This window comes from Amborella trichopoda, chromosome 6, assembly GCF_054954075.1.
Source record: "Amborella trichopoda isolate Santa Cruz 75 chromosome 6, AtrichopodaSantaCruz75HAP2 v2.0, whole genome shotgun sequence".
NCBI lineage: Eukaryota > Viridiplantae > Streptophyta > Magnoliopsida > Amborellales > Amborellaceae > Amborella > Amborella trichopoda.
The window spans coordinates 4,693,872-4,714,400 of record NC_142341.1 but is presented as its reverse complement, the minus strand read 5'-3'; the positions used below and the strand labels follow the sequence as shown (position 1 = coordinate 4,714,400).

The 20,529-nt window shown below is 37.9% G+C and overlaps 1 protein-coding gene and 1 non-coding gene across 23 annotated transcripts; one reads left to right on the top strand and one right to left on the bottom strand.

Annotated features, from left to right (window-relative positions):
* The first annotated feature begins 949 nt into the window (after positions 1-949).
* On the top strand, positions 950-18,450 carry LOC18434421 (putative NOT transcription complex subunit VIP2). 22 transcript variants are annotated; one of them, XR_016058364.1, is made up of 15 exons: positions 950-1,013; positions 1,151-1,306; positions 5,913-6,024; positions 6,110-6,288; positions 6,411-6,459; positions 6,603-6,788; positions 11,906-12,112; positions 12,193-12,294; positions 15,525-15,619; positions 15,693-15,897; positions 15,990-16,415; positions 16,500-16,552; positions 16,657-16,698; positions 17,748-17,892; positions 17,970-18,450. XR_016058364.1 is itself a non-coding variant. In XM_088870539.1 (15 exons), exons 2-15 carry the CDS (start codon positions 1,253-1,255, stop codon positions 18,027-18,029), a joined length of 1,890 nt encoding a protein of 629 aa, XP_088726665.1. In that variant the 5' UTR covers positions 950-1,013; positions 1,151-1,252; the 3' UTR covers positions 18,030-18,450. The 22 variants fall into 22 exon arrangements, 6 of the variants coding, with proteins under 6 accessions (XP_088726665.1, XP_006844554.2, XP_088726664.1 ...); XR_016058363.1 differs by having other exon boundaries at positions 6,576-6,773; XR_016058361.1 differs by having other exon boundaries at positions 6,576-6,788.
* On the bottom strand, positions 5,941-6,024 carry LOC148781499 (small nucleolar RNA snoR35). Its single transcript, XR_016058682.1, has one exon. It is a non-coding gene; the product is annotated as a small nucleolar RNA snoR35 (small nucleolar RNA).
* Positions 18,451-20,529: the final 2,079 nt, after the last annotated feature.

Genomic DNA, 20,529 nt, shown 5'->3' with positions numbered 1-20,529 from the left:
ACTCATAAAAACTGAAACTTGTAACTAAATGAAGGAAAAATTACATCCATACTATTTTTTCTAAACGGTACTACAGTTTGGTCCAAAATATATGAAATTACACAGAGGTCCCATCGACTAGTTTTTTTTTTTTTGCTAGGATTTATCGAGAGTCTGATGTTCGTAACATCAGACTGCTCTTTAGGGTTTTTTTTAAAAAAATCCGGTAGATGGGGCTTAAAATCTCAATTTTTTTCCATCCTCTCTATCGCTCTCACTGTAACTCCTCTCTCTCTCTCTCAACCCATCGCCATGCCTTAGCTCACTATAAATCTCCCCTCGAGCAGTAGCCCATTTATCTTTTTGTTCAACATCAAACCACCTTACGTTATCATGTTGTACATGTAAGGTGGTCCGACTTTTGCAACAGTAGGCAAGGCCGGTAATAATTTGAAAACGGTTTCGACGCAACAATTATTATCATATATCAATTTATTGGATTTTTTATCCCAAATGCATTCACTCTTGGCCGTGTGATGTGTATGTAAGATGGTTCAATTTTTGCTATATTCAACCGTCTTTCCGATGTTTCAAACATAAAACCGCTTTGAAATAAAAAATGAGATGCTATCAAGTAATTTGATGATTGTTTGATGACTAAACAATCGGGGGTAAATTTTGAGGGCCGTCCTTCTAACTAATAATGACCTAGAGCCTTTTTGTTATAACGGTCTAATAAAACCAGTGCTAACGTAAATTTCTCCTAAATCAAACTCCACACCTTTTCTCAGGAAAACAATAAGTGATTTTTTGATGGATCCCATAATCTCAAAAGCAAAATGGCCCTTTGAGAGAGCGAGTAAATAAACAGCGTGATCCCGTCGGAACATACAGTACACGCTCGCTCACTTGAGACAAAAAATTGCCGAAGGTCTTCCAGTAAAGAGCCTTCGTTCTGTCTCTCTCGCTTGAGATCCACTGCTCTTTCGCTCTCTTCTTCTTGGTTTTAAAGTTCAGAATTCAGAACGACGAAGGTATGTATGTTTCTCTCTATGGATGCATGCATGTTTGTTTTAAACCCTAATTTCCCTTCCTGAAAGAATTGCAGTTGTGCTTTTGCATTTCTTCTTTATTATTTGTTCTCTCCAATAATGCTTGGTTTTATATACAGATTATTGATAGATGAATGAACGATTTCCTATCGCTGGATAACATGCAACAACGCATTGTCCTCCGGATTTTCACCTCCTAAGGACCAGAAGGATCTGCTTTTATGGACTCAAATCAACAGAGAGGCTTCATGATTCGCCAATTCAATGCAGAGCGGGTTAGTTTCTGTTTATTGTTTATATTTTGTCGTTCTGATTCGTTTTCTTTGCTTCAATAAATTTAATGATTTCGTTGGAAACACTCTGGGGATAACTGAGCAACTTACTTTCTGCAAACCTCATTTTACGTGCTACGATTTCGGAATTTATCGATTAATTTCGCTGTTTTGAGATATATGCTCTGCACTCAAGTCTTTTAGTGATTTTGTATGCATTTATTTTTAGGGTTGGGGAGGAGTTTGAGAAAACCTCATTGAAAGCTAATGTATGCCAATCTAAGAATAATACACTGTTCCAGTACAGTTAGTGTTATGGGAGTCGGCTTCTGGCAAGTAACTCGACCAGGAATGGGCCGAGTTACCCCTTACCCTGAGTTGTATGTACCACTCAGGGTACTTAAAAATTTCAAAAAAAAAAAAAAAACCCAAACATTGTTAAAAATATGGGATTGTCCTCTAAAGTTTTGTATATAATTTGGATGTTTTTGGCAAAGATTCGTGAGTCTTTTTCTTTTTTGGCATAATCCGTATTTTTATATAATTTGGATGTTTTTGGCAAAGATTCATGAGTCTTTTTCTTTTTTGGCATAATCCTTATTTTTAGATTTTTCTTTTCTTTTAGATTTTTTTAAATGTCTCCAATTATAAATCAATTCATTTAAATCCATTTCTCTATACTTTTTTAAGATTATTTGGAGTTTCTAAGGTTGTTTTTGGTTTTATTTAAACTTTAGAAGCCTCATTTTATTTTTTTCAAAATTTTGCCATTTTTCTAATTTATCACTCGGACTCAGCCAAGTAACGCTTCAGACAAGGGCCAAGTGCCTTGGCCGAGGCGAGTTCCTAATCATTGGTTCCTAAATAAAATTTTAATTGCTATGGATTTATAAAATGTAATGCAGGCTGTACACCCTATTTTCATAATATATTCTTTAAAAAAATAATATTCTGGTTGTGCACATTAACCATTGAAAAATCATACATTCCGTGTGTGACAATGCCTTTTAGGGTGTATAGTGCGGCTAATGTAACTCTCTGTCTTCCTCTGGTGAGTCTTTGTTGTTGAAAGATGTCCGTTGTGTACCTAGTACCTGTAGGAACCTGATTTTTTGTTACCGTTTGTTGTTACGCTTCCATTCTGGGAAGCTGTTTTTTGTTAGAGAATGACAAGTTTGTTGGGTCTGTAACTGGGGTGGTTAAGTTGTATAACTTGAATGGAAGATTTGTTAGTTATGATGTGTGTCTGGTAGAGTTGTCGGTTCTATGGAAGTCAAAACACTTCAAGTAGAGGTACAGTGATGCAGATTGGGGAGGAGGTAACTATAAAAGCTTATTTTCCTCCTGATGGCTTTTCACCTTTGCCGATGGGGCTATCACTTGGTGTAGTAAGAGCCAAGGCGTGATAACACAATCCACTATGGAGGGTGAGTATGTCGCCATGCACACGGCATTAGTTCGGTTACTGAAACTACTAGAGAGATCCCATATGAAGTTTATGGACACTCGGGGGTCACACTATTTTGTGATAAAGACACTTTGACATATATTATCACTCTATCAGAGAGCGTGTGAAGTAAGGAGTGCTGGCAATTGAGTATCTATCCACAAAATTAATGGTGGCCTACATTTTGATCAACACTGTCACCTTGGATCATTTGGAGAAACAAAGAGATGATGGGCATTGTACCCATGATGTAATGTTTATTTATTTTCTCTTAGGTTGTATAGTTATGTACATTTAAAATCATTAAAATATAGTGGAGTGATTATGAGGGAAAACTGGAAACCAACCCACTCGCACAGTGTGGACCATATACACCGTTTGTCATAGTTCAAAGGGATAACATTCTGATTGATGTTCATGTAGTGTGATGGTTCAAATGGATAGCTGGATCCTGGGCATTGCCTCAGCACGTGCTTATTATGCATGACACGTGGAAACACATGGAGCAGGTCCCACTTTTATCACTAATCCATGTCTTGGAATTTGGAAACTGCATTAGTGAGTACGAGGACGCACCCACTGGAGTACCTGTAATAAGTTATAATATCCATATCAGAACCTTGCTGATGAATCCAGTGGTTCAAAGAGATAACAAGCCTTTACAAGACGGATGGTCCATTGGCATGCTGCCTATGTCCAATGTTTGGAGCGTCCACGCATTTGGTCCAAGTAGGGGATTCATGGTGTGTTCCAAAGAATAGTCAGGGCTCTGCAAGACTGGACATATCTGAATCAGGGCTCATGCATGTTTTGATCTTAACTTTAAGGCACAGGATGAGAAAGACCTTGGGAAACCCTCGACAAAGCCCATGGTGAAAGTTCGACTGACTGAAAGTTGAGATCCATAAAAAGCAGACTGCTTTTCTGTGTGTAGGATACAATTTCCATGTGACTTGCTTTCACAAGCAATCGTGAAGTATTCAGATCGACAGCTGCCTTAGAAGCCATAACCGATAGAGAGGGACCATGTGTCTTTTGCCTCCAGGAGTGACAGAGGAGGACAGAGGACCTCCTAGAAGTTATATAGTAATGTGGTGAACTTACTTTATGATTTTAAAGACTCAGCCTAAGAAGGGTTGTATCACGCGACCTGCTCCGAAAACTCTTATGTCCACCAATATGGTTACCAATGGATAGACAGGGAGTAGTGAAATAAAGTCTATATAGGCTTTGCCGTGAACTGCCCCCCATGTGGGCTTGACACCCTGAAAGGATCCCAGGACTGCTGAGCGACAGAGTTTCAGTTTCTTTCTTTAGCCTTGAGATTATCTTCGGCGCTGCAGCCTTGCGCATTGCTAAAAACAGGGAACTTGAGCAAGCTGGTTCTTTATTATGTACATCGAATTGCCATGAAATTTTGAACACTGCAAGGAACTTGAGTCTAGTTGATGTGCACAAAATTTCAGCTTGAAATCATATGTAAATAGTAAGATATTAATGTATATGTGATTGATGCGGTGTATATGCTGTGTAACACTACCTTTCAGATGGCTCCCGTTCTCTTCAACTGTATCTAATGACTAAAATATATGCGTGCATAGTTATCATGGATATTCATTTATGCATATGAATGTACATTTACATTTCACCTCGCTTGAAGTATATTGAAATAAATATGTTTTGGCATGGTGATTGTTATCCCTTTATCTGCAGCTCTTCCATATACATAAGTACTTCAGAAAAATTATATCATGGGCACAACATTGAATTCAAGTAGTCATTATAGCTCAGTCTCCAGTCTCCACACAGTTTTTAAATGCTAATCAATAACACAACCAAATATGGCTTTGGGGATCATTGGAGAGATGCAATTTAGTATACTGAAGGGCTATGCAGGCATTGAAAGGGCAACAATCTAAGAGACACTTTGCACAAAGTTTGGCAGTTGTATCAGGTGAATTCTAATCGTGTGCCTTAACAATGTTTCAAAAAGCGCTAGGCGGCATCTAGGTGGTCGGGGGGGTCCGGGCCACTCAGTGCCTAGGCGGGCGCTCAGAACCTGGGCGGCCCAATAGAATATATTTCTTTTTGCGTTTTCTCTCTCTAAAATAGCCTATAATGGGTTTTAAGTTTCAAATGAGCCTAAAACCCACAATTTTGCCACTTTAGTATTAAAAAATGACCTAAAATACCTTCAAGGAGTTGTATTTCTGCCCCTGGGCGGCCGCCTAGGCGGGTTCAGGCGGACGGCCAAGGATATCCGCCTAGGCGCTGAGCGGTCCACTTTTTGAAACTATGGCCTTAAGTAGCGCTGGGCGGTCCACTTTTTGAAACTATGGCCTTAAGTAGTGTGGTGGATATGCTACTGTAGGAGCCATTATTCCTGTTTGGTTCTTTTGTTATTTTTTCTGTTTTCATATGAGTATTATATAACATAAAAACCAACATGAAGTTTCTAAAATGATATTCCTGATCATCTGTTTTCGAAAACGGCAAAGTGCGTTTGGATGTTTTGTTAATCAAATGCAAACGGCAGTAGTACATTACTCTGTTTTCTTAGGCCTTCTTGAGTAGTTGTTTTCAGAAGTAAAAGTGAAGAACTAGTCAGGTGGGCAAAGAAAACACAATCATATGCTTCTTCTGGCATAGCTTATCAGTTAGGTCTTACATGCCTGATACTCTATCCTGACACTTCCATCAATGCATTCGATTTGTCATGGTATTTTCCTTTCGTATTCCTAGTCTTCATTTTTAAATGGTTTGCTGAATTTTCTTGGAAGGGAAATTGTTCTTGTGGTGGCTTCAAATCCTTATGCAAATGGATAATCGTTTTTTCTTTGCAATGATTAAATATGTGGAGGATTCTACTTTGTTGGAATTCACCTATCGAGGATTTAATGTCAATTTAGAATTTTGCAATTTAGTCCATTTCTGTTATTTCTGTTTCTTCCATCAAGCTGCCACTATTTTTTTTTGAGGGAAGATAACTTATATCGAGCTACCACCGTTCTTTTTTAGTTTCTCAACAACTATTCCAATCTTACTAAACCTGTTTATTTAAATTGGCTTACTGTGGAGCTTTGTAAATATTCATGATTATGGAAGTGCTGTATGGCTTATCTGTTTTCTTTTGTTTTATCTATTGTGAATTGGTGGCTACAGTCCACCATCAGTGGCTCAACTTCAAATCTTCCAGACTCTTCAAGTACAGGCCGTTCTTTCACATCTTCATTTGCTGCTCAGTCTGGATCAGCTCCCGTTTTGCATCATTCTGGTGAGGAAAATCCTAGAGTTTTAGAACTTGCATGTTGCTTATGTGTGAATGGGACTATCGTGTGAGAAGAAATGCTTGTTAATAGGAACCATACAAGGATTACAGAACATTCATGGGAGCTTCAACCTTCCAAACAACCCAGGCTTACTCACTTCCCGCAACTCAGCAGTAGGTGGGGTTTCCACAAGTGGTGTTCAGCAGCCTTCAGGAGGCCTTTCTAGTGGACGATTTGTTTCAAACGGCCCTCCTGTGCCACTGTCTCAGGTATTCCCAGATAGTTTCTTAATGGTTCACTGTGACCATTATTAACTTAATGTTTAGCTTAAAAGTACGCGAAAGTCTCCTCCATTGTAAGCTCTCTTACCTCGTATAAGTCTTATATGCAGCTCTCACATGGAGGTTTGCATGGACATTCCGGAGTTACAAGTAGAGGAGGTATTTGCATTCTAATATTTTTATTTTATTTTGTGATATTTGCACAAATGGTGCTGGAGTTGCTGTTTCTTGGGTTTCACAATATATACTGCTGTTTCTAACTGAATTAGGGCTAGGAATGTCCACAATCTTGGGTATTGCAGGTCCCAGAATATCAAACTTGGGAGGTAATATTGTTGGTGGAGTTAACATTGGAAGGGGCATAAGTTCTGGTAGTGGGTTGGCTTGGCCCAGTCTAGCATCTCAGGTGAGTTTAGCTACTAACAATGGATCAGGAAGTCTAAGTGCACAAGGAGCGAGTAGACTGATAACAGGTGTTCTCCAACAAGGTTCTAGCTTCTTTCTTTAAACTTTCATTGTTGTTGCAAGAATATTCTTGAATACATGAATATTGTTCTGCTGTTTTGTTTCATTGTTTGAGTAGTAAGTCATCCTTGTATGAAGCTAGCTGTGAAAGATGCTTGATCAGGTAAATTTAAGTTTCTTATTTTTAATGGACGAGGGGTGAAACATGCAAACTTTGCGCTGCGCGTGATACAATTCTAAACCACATTCCTAGGTCCAGGGAAGTGTTGGGTTTGTGATTTGGTGAGTTGGAAATTCAATCTTTCGTCATATTTGTTTGATAGTCAATACGTTTATATTGATCTAAAATAACAAAGAAAGCACAAGCCATAGAATTCAAGAAAACCTATCAAAGTTGCATAAAGCAGTGTTTTATATTATGGGTGGTGCATTGGCCAAGTTACGCCAATCATATTAATTAACGATTGTATTGGGATTAGCTATAGCCATGGTTTAAAAACTTGGGGCTTCTACTTATGTTGGTCTATATATGTAAATATTGAGGTGCGCCAAAGCACAAAGTACCAATATATAAGTAAGAATAATGTGCTGGCTCTGCTATATTGGGGCCAAACTTCTATATGACTAGCTTTTACCTCAAGAAAAGCAGTAAGTCAAACAATGACAATATGCATCTTTTGGATTTTTTGGTTTTGATCTTTCTGTAGATAAGATCCCTGTCACCTGATCAAACAATTAGGAAGACTTGGTTATGATAATGCAGGATAGGTCCATCAGTTTGGGGTACCCAGGATCTTTCGCCCTGGTGCTTAGCTAAAGGCTCTCCCCAAAGGCCAGTTCCAATTATTACCTGTTTATACTAGATATGGATCCCAAGGGCAGAGGCTCCACACCCTTCTGGTTTGAAAATATGTGGTCAATTCATAGTTTCGGGAACCGTATGGGTAAGGCCAGAGCCCCACCATAGGAGCTTGATCCCGTGGTTCTTTTAAGGGATCTTAGAGGGAGTTAGGTTCAGAGAAATGGGGATCTCGCTTCCTACAAAATTAGATACTATTAATTAGTGTTTTAAAATGCAGGAGGCGGCCGATGCGTTGGGGGGGCCAATGTGGCGATACGGCTCAATGCGGTCCTGATGCAGGCAATAAACATTAAAAAATCAAAAAAATCCAAAAAAATAGGTTAATGCATAGGAAAAAATATGGAGGTGATTTGTGTGATAAATTGATAATAGATTTTTAATTTATTTATTAACTCTAAAGCTATAAGTTGTCAAAGATTCTATATCCACTATCTCTAATAGATCATAGAAGACATTAGAAAGTAGAAAGTAGAAACTTGAAACTAACTTCATAAAACATTCAACCATAATCACAAATTTGCAACTACAAACTTTAAAGTTACAAAATACAAACTAAAAGTTTATGAAGATTAAAGAGTTCAAAAGTCAAGACAAATCATCATAATTTCTCAAGTCTTGAGATTCTAAATTTCAAATCTTAATCAAACAAGTTATCTAGAGAGTCTCCATGTGCATCATTATCATCACTAAAATCCAAGAATTTCGAAAAATAAAATTTCTGCCACATTTTTTTTTTGATTGATTTAATCTCCTAGAGGCCACGAATGTGGCTGATTTAGGTGGTTTGGGGAGTTTAATATTCCCCAAAACCCTTCCCCCCTTTTTCGGGGCGTAAAACGACCAAACTACCCCTTTGCGAGGGGGTATTTTTCATTTCGCACACGGGCTGCTTATGCGCCCTATGCTGGCTATGCGCTATGCGGCCGCATATGAGGTGGGATGCGGCGCATCCCACCAAAGTGCATATGCGGTGCCAGGTGATGTGGTTGCCAGCACATCCCTCATGATGCGGCCGCATATGCTGCTGTGCGGCCACATTTTAAAACACGTCTATTAATTGAACTACTGCTCCTCTCCTTGGTATATTAGATTTAATTCTTTAGGGTATGTTAAACTGTGGTGCATATCACATTGTGGTATACTAGAATTATGGTATTAAAAAACCTTTATGATAAGTAAACTTGAGTACTATAACTATGGTATTGGTAAGAAGCTAAGTTGTATTGTAATGGATTGAGCAAGCAAAGGCTCGATCCTGATTTTATCATATAATATTAATTGGTCTCATTTTATGTATAGTGGAGCTTAGTTCCCTCCAAGTCAAAACCTCGATCACAGAGACATTGGGATCTCACTCCTAGATATCCTAGGATCTAGCTCCTTAACTTGCTGAATGTACGAACGTTGATTCTAACCCCAAACAGCGTCCACCGTATGGCGGTTCGGCATTGCTTGAACCACTCCCACTCCTGATCCGATCTCGTCTCCAACAACTATGGGTCGCTAAAGAGAAGGTGGAGTAATAGTGTGCCCGAGTGATAGATGGGCTTTACGGGGAGCAAATTCAATAGGTGAAAGAGAAGATTAAGAAATTGAATAAATTCACCTTTGGTCATCAAGGAGAAAGGAAAGCAAAAGTGTTTCAATTAGATTCCCTCAAAAAAAAAAGTGCTTCAATTAGATGATATTTTAGCAGTACTGATCTTAGGATAGAATATATGATTATTCTATCATGAGGTAAGATGACATGAGTTGGCAACTTAAATTAGGATGAAGTGGATCAAGGGGAAAATTGTAATTGCCTCTTTTGCTGAATGGCCATTGTGACAAGGGGCTAGGGATGAATGACACTAGAAATGTAGTTTCTGCTGTGGGAGAGATATGGCTTTGATACTTGTTACTTCTCTATGCCAGCCTTCCATGAATATCCATTGATCATAAAAGGTACCACCTCCTTTCATTATTGGGAGATCAAGAATGGGGATATCTTGGTAACATAAACATAGATTGATAAAGAGTCTTAGTGTGACCCATTTATCGTTTGTTATGGTTGCAACCAATGTTTTACAACTCGTCTCGGTTCTGGGCCTCGGCCCCTGGCATGGCTGAGAGCTACTTGGACGAGTTTGAGTGGACTCACCCGAGATCGCACTAAGCCACCCAAAGAGCCAAAAAACTCAAGAAAGTTGGGAAAAATCCCAAAAAATCGGTATGAATGGGACCCCAAAAAAAATGATAAACTACAGATAAGGTACATAAAAAGTAGATTTTTTCTTAAAAAGGATAAAAAAAATAGAAAATGGTTAAAGATAATTTTCTGAGAAAAATAGAAATATAGAAGAAAAAGAAAAATCCATAAAACCATGAATAATATATACAAAACTAATTATAAGTCCATCATGATTGATTTAGTCATGCTTTAAATCATTTACCCCTGCTGATGTAGCGAAAGAACATGGTTTAGATCATTTATTACTCTATAATTAATAATAAATCAATTACATATACTCCTGAGGTTGGGGGTACCGGGCTTTACACCCTATTGAGCCCGAGAAACTTGGGCAAGTCTGAGTTGGAGTCTCCAAGTTGTAAACACTGGTTGCAACCTTCATTCCCTTTTATTTCAAAGGTGCTACAATCCAAGATATGGAGGATTTTCGATGCAACCTGCTGGAAATTACCGTGATTTCTGTTGTAAACGCTGATAAATTACATATGAAGTTATTTCAGCTGTATAAAATTGCTAATGTTTATATGGGCATGTGACGTAAAAGACTGGAGAACAATGGAATTACAACCGTACCATCCAGTTGTTCAAGCTGCTGGAAATAAGATCGAGATATCTCATACCCTGTTAGCAGACTCATTCTCTCCACTGATATGTTTGCGCCATGGATTTTAATTTGCTCAACTGTGCTGATGTGGATAGTCACGTACAGCTACTAGTTGCGAAGAGAGAATGTTTTGGTTGTTTGGTCCTTCAAATTTTTGAAGTTCAGTACTCTTCTTTGCCTGTAATTGTCTTTAGAACAATTGTTTCATGCGGGCTGGATCGCATTTCTACAATATGCGGTCCACAGGTATAAAGCATTCATCTTAAAGATGGATGCAAATAGATGGTCCATCCAAAAACAATTGTAACTAACGGTCCAAATGTTTTCTTAATATAATTATTATTTATAGTTTTTAAAATTTATTTATTTTTTTCATATTCATGATCTCCATGTTAAAGATTATGTATTCTCTAAAAATTAGGATCAAATTATATTTAAAAAATATATTTATTGCCAAGCCCGCATTTCTACAATATGCGGGCTGGCCGCATGCTAATCGCGTCGTTGTCTTTATGAGTATTGTAGAGGTGTGATTTTTTACTCTAGGTTGTACAATTGAGATATCCATTTAATGATAGAGAGTGATTGTTTAGAAGTGCCTTTTATGTCCAATCCATGTATGGTAATGGATAGGGCATGACTTACCACTCTGGTCAGGACATGTTCTGGTGGGATCTACTCTCTATCCATAACCATACATCCTTTGGTTGGACAGTAGTGATGAATATGACCATTCCTTCTCTATGATCATATCCATCTTAGTATGCTTCCCCATGTTGAAATGCGTATACATTCTACTTTCTCAAACATAATCGTGTTTGTAATTGAGGCCATACAATTTTGTTGTGGCCATTTTCTACTAACCTGATGTTATCTCATGTCACAAACTTGTGAGCTTCATCAGAAAATGAATTTCACATACCTTTCCCTAGGAAATGACCCTGAAAATAATCCTTTTTATTGTGGCCATTCAGGAAGGCATTGCGGTCATACTTGTTTGGGAGTCTGCATGGCACTTCTTACTGCAAAGGGTTTCTTTTTTTCTGTTTACTGCCTTTGAAGTCCATAAAATATTATACGTGTGTGACGATTTAGCTTGTGTTTGAGCTTTTGACTATATTATTATGTCATTCCGTGTTCACCTATGTGGTGCCTAGCAATGTTTTCTTATAAAGTTTGAGTCATTGAAATCTGTTACTGAAATCATTCTGAGCAAGGAGAAAATCATGGTACTTTCAGCATATTGTCTCTTATTTTCTGGTAATAGTTATTGTCCATTCCTTTCCTTTTTTAGCTGTTTTTGGATGAATTTACTCATGGTTCATATGCAAGTGGAACTTTTTTTTAGTGCACGTCACTTTTTGAACTGTATGTGTCTTTGTGTTCATGTTGCTTATTATATCCATATGGTCTATATAATGACTATTTGTCTGGATTTTGCCAGCTCCACAAGTGATGTCTATGCTAGGAAATTCTTATCCAACTTTTGGAGACTCAATGGCTCAGAGCCAAATCCAAGCAGGGAATAATTTTTTAAGCTCTGTGGGAGTGCTAGATGATGTGAATCCCAATGATAGTTACCCCTTTGACATGAATGATTTCCCATGGTTGATTGGCCGTCCAAGTTCTGGAGGGCCTCAAGGACAACTAGGTAAAAGAGATTTCCCATGGTCATGTCTCGTTTCAGCTGGCTATATGAATATGCTAAATATTAAATTAAAATTTTCCCAGCTTCTCTACGAAAACAAGGTGGTGGTGTTAGTTCTATTGTCCAACAAAACCAAGAGTTCAGCATTCAAAATGAAGACTTTCCAGCTTTGCCTGGGTTTAAAGGTGATCTATTCTGCACTGAACTAAGCGCTTTCTCTATGATTCTATAGGACTTATTCTTTTAGTGGCTCCAGGGCTTGCTGCTTATATAAAAATGCCTGCCTGGCCTGCACTAATATCATGTTTCCTTACAAGTGTCCTTTGTCTCAATTGTAATCCAATGATGTAAAAGTGGACCGGTGACTAGGTTGGGCATCACAAAAACTGATTTGGATTGGTGAATCTGCGGTCTGGATCACCATTTTTATGTGCGAAAAAAATAGTGAACCGGTGAAAAAACGTGTGCAAAAACAGTGAACCTGCCAAGAACCGGTCCGGATCAGTGACTCGGCAATTTTATTATAGAAAACGGCATTTTTTACTGTAGAAAAATGCCTTTTTGATCGTAGCAAATCGGCGGTTCTCTTCTAGACCCGGACGATTTCGTATATATTGATAGAATCGGCACGGGGTGATTGATTCCTAGGTTGGGCCGGGCGATTCCGTGTCAACCCGGCGTTTTTGAAGTCATTGGTGTAATCAAATTCTTTTTCTTGAGAAGCTGTAGCTATGCTGTTAGGTATGAGAGTATGCAATTTTGAAGTTGCACCATTAACAAATTATGGCTCCATTACTTTTTGGAAAAAGTTTATATATAGCCGAGGCTTTAAACAATCAAATTAGAACCCACCTCAAAATTTTCACTTGAAGAGGTCGTTTTGATGCCCAAATATCCTCAAATTGATCATCTCAACATCAAGATGCATGGACATGAGAAAAAAATGGATTTCAAATTTTGGAAATAGTGCATCTTGTAATGCATTTTGGGACCGTCAATTTTCAAGTTTTCATAGATCTGCTCGATCCATACTGTTTTTTAAGCTTTAAATTTTATAATTAAAGATGGAAATATATTTTAAGGCTCTCACAAAGATTTCCAGTATTGAAACCACATTTCTCGACACTATTTGAAGATGCGCTTTATTTTGATTGTTTAGGGCCTCGGCTCTATACAAACCACACCCTTACTTTTTTGTTTTCTCTTTTAATGAGAAGGATGGTTAACCTTATAAGTTGCATGTATGAGTGCTCCCAATATGCAAGTCACTGAAGCAATTGATGCATATTAAAGCTGTTCTTACACTTTTTTGTTTTCTCTTTTTGGGTTGCCAAGTTTGCTGTTGGAGTTTATCATGCATGTGATGCTTCTGCCACAAATGTGATCCGACCTTACACTTAAGTAAAAATGGAATGCGTAGGAAATCAAATTACGTTGTGGAGAAATCAATGATAGAGACTTTAGACTAAAGCCACTCCATATGAAAGCCAGTTATGCAGTTTTTGAGCATGATAAGAAGAAGCAGAGGAGGGATGGTGAATGGTTCAACACTAGATCTGTTTCTGCCATGTGACATACAATGTTTTGGTTGGAAGTGTCTTCACTAAGCAGTGAAATGGGGTTGTTGGTCTTGACTGTGGGGATGGGGAGGGAGGGATGTTCTGATAGTATCCATAGTGTCTGGTGGTTTTCTGTCGTCAAACTCCTAGTGTTCATGATTTTTGATGGTTGGTTTTATTTTTGGGTAAATTTCTGATGGGTGGTTTTGATTGATAAGGTCTGTACTGGAGACTACTTGCAGATTTCAACATTTATTTGTTGCAAGGGAAATCTGTAGATCATCTTTTCTTACTCCGGGGCTTCTTAGACTTATTTGGCTTACTTTTGTGGCTTTTTCCGGATAGCTTGATTGTACCAATCTCAGTTGTTAGCCTTGTCAGGGTGCTAGCTTCCATGACCCGATGCATTGTGATACCCTATTCTTTGTAGGATGTGTCCTTGAGCTATCTTCTGGAGGATAGGGGAGGGGAGGAATTACTACATTTTGCAGGTTGGTCTTTGAAGATTGGTACGTGGGGAAATAGAGGCCTGCGATGCTTTTATTTACTGGGTGTGTCCCTCACAAGGTTCCCAAGAATCAGAACAATAACCGTGTTTTTGACTAGATAAAATTAGTTATTAGAGCTAGTCTCACGGTCTTTAAGCTTGATACCATGTCTAGCTGGGACCTGGAAACTTAAATTGCACAGATCTCCCTTGGTGACATTGGTTGATTGGTGTCGGGGAGAGTTGGAGCAGTTTTTTCCATTCAGAAGATATTTGAACCTTTTAGGTTTGGGTGGACCTTTGGAGGTAGTATTCAATGTCTTTTCTTACCTGTGTCCAGAGATTTCTTCCAGATAATTTCTGGCCCGTAACTCGGTGCTGGTCCAGCCTACGCAGGTTCTCAGGAGGGGTGAGCTGGAAACGGTCCTAACCTTTGGCTTTTTATGCACAAATTGGCCGCTCTTAGGACTCGATCCTGTGCACTTGCGCTGGCTACCCGAGCTTTTTACCATCACACCAATTGATGGCCAGATAATATTTGGCCCATTATATGCTAAGGGAGGTCCTCTCAACTTTATGAGGTGTGTCTAATCTGACATGGCCTTGCTGACCTGCTAATGTCATGGAAGAGGTGATGGAATAGGCTAATAGTTTCCCATCTTTTCAGTCCAATTTGGTTGTTGACATTATCGATGGAGCCCACATGTTGATTGAAGAGAGTTTTCCCATGCCCTGTTGATCTGTGCCTTTCCCAATTCTTCTTTGTCACCTTTTCCTTCATATTTTTGCCTTTCGAATCTTATTTTTGTGTTGTCTCTCTTATGTGCATGTCAATTATCCATAAAGATACACTCTTCAGATACAAATGAATAAAACACACCTTGCAGGATCCATTCATGTAAAAGAGCAAATCATAAGTCAAATACACTTGGGAGGTCTAGCTCCAAAACATATAATTAGATTCACACGAATAGGAGGGGGATGGTAAAAGGGGGGATTGGGGGGGGGGGGGAGAGGGGAAGGGGAGGGGGGGGGGGAAGGGGAGGGTTTAATTGTGTCCTTTTTCCGGTTAGTGCAGTGGTCAGCAGTATGTATGCGCCCTCTCTTAGTTAATTTTTTTCATGCAGCTTGTAATGCTGATGCTGATTGGTTCTTTCACATGTTACTGTGTGCCCTCTATATAGTTTTTTTTATGTATGAATTCTGGGTTTTAAAAAAGGTACCACACTTGGTAACAAAATTATAGTCTTCTCTTTAATTCTTTTTCTGTGTTTTGCCTTAAATTGGCGGTGACATTTACTTTGTTTGCATGTGTGTATATTCTTTTCATCCTGAATAATCACTAGTACTGTATTTGAAACTTTTATAGGTGGCAATGCTGATTTCACGATGGATTTGCATCAGAAAGAACATCATCATGACAACGCCATTCCAATGATTCAAGGGCAACATTCTCCTTTACATGTAATGTGGCCTTTAAAGTTGTGGTGATGTCATTCTTGCACAATTCCGTCAACGCATTTTAACCTGCTTGCAGTGTTTCACAGTTGGGGAGGTCAGCAGGATTCGGCTTAACTGGAAGTTATGCATCCCATCGTCAGCAACAACAACAGCACCTTGCTTCATCAGTTGGTAAAACTGGAGCCACATTGGCTCCAGCAAATTCTCCAGACTTTCTCCAGATACATGGCTCTGAATTATTCCCATCTTCCCATGGGAAATCTGTTTCTTATCGCTCACAGGTGCTTCAGTTCACAAAAGAAAATTTACAGGTGCTTCAGATTGTGAAGTTTCAGTTTTTCATTCAAGTGATCCGAAATTCTTACTGTCTTAGGTTCAAACGGGTGGCACTCCAATTATGGGATTAAGAACAGTAAACACTTCGATTGCAGCTTCTGATTTGGCATCAGATGACCTGCTTATTCAGCAATATCCACAAGATCAATACCAATCCGAATTTCGTATACAACAGATTTCAGCTCTTGCTCAGCCCAGAGATCAGAATATGAAGTCCTTGCATGGGGTGCAAGCCTCCCTTGATAGATTTGCGCTGGCAGGTTTATTGAGTATTATAAAGTCCTTGGATATGGACCTGCAATCTTTAGCTTTGGGAACTGATCTTACCACATTAGGGTTAAACTTGGACTCCAGGGAGGACCTTCATCGAACTTTTGGCTCCCCATGGTCTGATCAACCTACTAAAGGTGACCCTGAGTATCGTTTGCCTCAGTGTTACATTCAGCCTGGACCCAGGCTACAAGTGAGTCATCCAATATTCAAAAACCTTGCATCTTTTACTAGGGAAATATGCACCTGTTTTTGACTCTATATACTTCGAATGTAGCATGGTTATTTCTCAAAATACAGGTTGGGGACACTGTTTTATGCGTTCTACAGGTAGTGTTTCTTATCTAGTTTAGCTTCTTTTATGTGTTTCATGGCTATATTTTAGTATCTCAAGATCCAAAGCCAACTCTTGCATGGTTTTGCCTTTCATGCAGTATGCCCAATGATGAAGCACAGTTGTATGCCGCCAATGAACTGTATGCTTCCCCCCTCTCTCCCTCTCCCTCCCTCTCTTACACATACACATCAGAGGGGCTCATAAGTGAGCAAATGCACATACAGTCACATACACACACACTCGCACACACTTGTGCAGACACGTGCAGCTACAGCTCTCCTGCTGATATTTAATTACAAGTACGATGGCATGTACATACATGATGGTTGTCTCAATATCCAGTTTACTGTTTCTGTTGCCCAACAATGAATCTTTTTACTTACGAGAAATCTATCTCCTAAATAATGTCCTAAAAAGCAAAGAACACTGATGTGCCTCCTATCCTCCCAAGGAAGGGCTATACCCATTTATATGAATGTCTCCTAATGCAATAGACATACCCAGCCACTCTCATGTATGGAGTCATGCACAGAATTCGAGTACTTGGGTGAGCCAGCTTGGACTCTCTCAAGTAACTTGGGCTTAGGATGGAGAGCCTGAGTATCTCCAAGTTGGGTGTCCAACTCGGGGATCTTAAACAAATAAATAAATAAATAATTTTTTTTTAAATAAGAAATTTATCAGCAATATGATTTTTTATGTTTTCTATCATTTCGGCAAAGATTGGAAAGTGTTTTGGCCATGAATTCTTATTTTTATATTTTCTTTTCTTTTTAGGTTATTTCTAAAATAACCCTGGTCACAAATTGATTCTTTTTAAATTTATTTTTGTGATACTTTTTTTACCTCATTTTAGATGAGTTTGTTTAATTTTATTTTAAAGATATTTTCCTATTTTTTTTGGATTTTCTATGTTTATTTTTATTTTTAATTTTTAAACATTTGTGACCTTGGCCAGAACTCAGCCCCACTCAGGCCGAGTACTCGGCTTAGATCTGGGGAGCACCCAGCCTGAGTCATTCTTTCCAACACTCGTCATGCACATGTTCTTACAAACACAAAAATAGATGCAAACAAGTGCACACGGCCATGAGTGGCAATGTGTAAGACCCACACTCTAGGTTTTGCTTTGAGTTTTGGCTATTGATGATGTTGGCCTGCAATTTGTTGGGTAATGTTTGAATGCAGGTATGCACGAGGGTGGTTCTATCACAGGGAGCTCCAATTGTGGTTCACAAGGGCTGGAAATGGGGAGTCCATTGTTGAAGCGGGCACCTATGAGATGGGATCTTATCATTATTTTGATTCCAACACATGGGATACTGTTAGAAAGGTACGAGAACTGTGATAAGATGTCAATGTTCATTCGTGCTGGCTTCTGGTCTGATTTGGGGTTGCTGAAAATTGCAGGACAATTATGTCATTTGTCGCGATATGCTCGAGAAGATACCGTCTCTACCTCAACATTAGCCCTTAACACATGGCATGTTAGTGTTTTGTTGGATTGTGGTGAGGGTTGTGACTTCAGCTTCTCTTCTGAGTGATGGCTTCCCTTTTTGAGTGATTGGCAATACTCTCAATTAATAGAATATATATGGGGAGTAAGTTCATGCTTCCTGGCTGAAACGCATTTTGTGTCATTGGAGGAAGGTCCTACGACAAAACCCCGAAGGAAGACAAGATGATGAAGAAGCTGCTTATTGTCGCGGGTCATTAATGCACACAATTGCTCCCTAAAACATGTGAACAACTGCTGAAAGTCGAGTGATTGCATTTTTCTGCCTCAGATGTCTGTTTCTTTTCCTCCTTGCATATTTTGAGGCATTGGCCCTAAGATATAATCAGTGGATGCTAAAGTTACTAGTAATGATCTGTTGTTCCTTCTGCCTCATCTTGTTTCTTCCTAACCTCATTTGTTGGAGTTAGACAAGGCCTAGCCTGCCGAGGAAGCTGACAGCCAGACGCCACAATGTGAGAGAGAGAGAGAGAGAGAGAGAGAGAGAGAGAGAGAGAATGTGAGGAACATGGTAAGCGCGTGCTGGCAATGGTGCTGAGTACTAGCACAAAAAATGTCGGGTGTGTATACCTAACACAATTTCGAACCAGATAAAAATATAAAAAAATTATTTTCAATAATTTAAAATGACCAAACTATTCCCATCATTTTTTAAGGGTATTTCGATCATTTTATATTTTGAAAAATATTTTTTTATATTTTTTATTTGTTTGTCCTAGTTTTTAGTATACATGTTTAAAATTTCATTATGATCCGATTTATAGAAAAATAATTAAAATTAAAACAGTGATATGCATTATGAACCGCATGATGATGTTTTAATAGCTCCTATTCCACTTTATATATATATATATATATATATATATATATATATATATATATATATATATATATGGGAAAAGATGAGATTAACTCACTAGCTCATATGAACATATGAGCTCAACGGTTCAGATTGAAATGGGTAGATATGATGATCACAGATGTATGGTAGTGTTTGAATTTTTTTTTGTTTTTTACATATCTAAATCACTTGAAATTTTAAGTGTGCATTCTTCTCATCAAGGCGTACTTAATAAAAATATAAAAAAATTATTCACGAAAAAATGATCAAAATACCCCTCGAAACTTTTTGGGGGTATTTTGGTTAATTTATTTCATGTAAAATATTTTTTTTGATATTTTTAGAAGATTCATCTATTTTTGATGAACACAAATCTAAAATTTCAAGTGATTTGGATATGTAGAAAAAATATTAAAATTTAAACATTACCTGACATCCGTGATCGTCAGATTGGTCCAGAATCAATTTGGAACGTTGGGCTCATTTGTTTATATGAGCTAGTGGGTTAATCTCATCTTTTCTATATATATATATATATATATATATATATATATATATATATATATATATGTGGAAAAGGCTTCTGTGAGCCAATGGGCTCACAAGAAAAAATGAGCCCAATGGCTTAGATTGAATCTGGGCTGATCTAACGATCACAAATGCCCAATAATGTTTGAATTTTATTTATTTTTCTATAAATTCAAATTACTTAAAATTTTAGACTTGTGTTGATAAAAAATAAGTGAATATTCAAAAAATATTTTAAAAAATATTTTACATAAAAAAAATGACCAAAATTTTTGGGGATATTTTAGTCATTTTTAATTTTTTGGATTATTTTTTTTATATTTTTATTAGGTGCGGCTTGATAAGAATAATATTCACCTAAAATTTTAAGTTATTTGTATTTGTAAAAAAATAAAAAAATTCAAATACTTTCGGCAGCCAGATCAACCCAGATTCAATATAAGCCATTGGGCTAATACTATTCTGTGAGCTAGTGGGCTCATCCTAGTATCTTCCTATATATATATACAGGAAAACTCTTCCCAACGCCTATAGGGGAAAATAAACAGTGATTTCGTCTACTCTCATCACCATCAAAACTTCATCGTACGGTCACGATTGTCTGATAGTATTCTATTTTTCAGTTGTTTTTTACGGATCAGATTGACTTGAAATTTAAAATGTATGCACATCTTAGTGAGGTGCACCTAATAAAAATATAAAAATAATAATTTGTAAAAAAATTTGACTAAAATACCCCTCGAAACTTTTTGGGGTATTTTGGTCAATTTTTCATGTAAAATATTTTTTTGATATTTTTCATATATTCACCTATTTTTAATGAACAAAAAATCCAAATTTCAGGTCATTCTGATTTGTTAAAAAAAATGAAACACTATCAGACAATTGTGACCGTACAATGAACTTTGGACGGTGATGAAGGTAGGTAGAATTAAAATTCATTTTTGCCTATATACATTTTGTAGTGTCTTCCATATTTATATATAAAGAGAGAGAGATAGAGTTGTGTGCCCTAGTTGCATCACCTTACGAGAAATGTCGCCTTCCTCTAAAGATAGAGGTAGCGGCTTCCTGGAAAGGGAAGA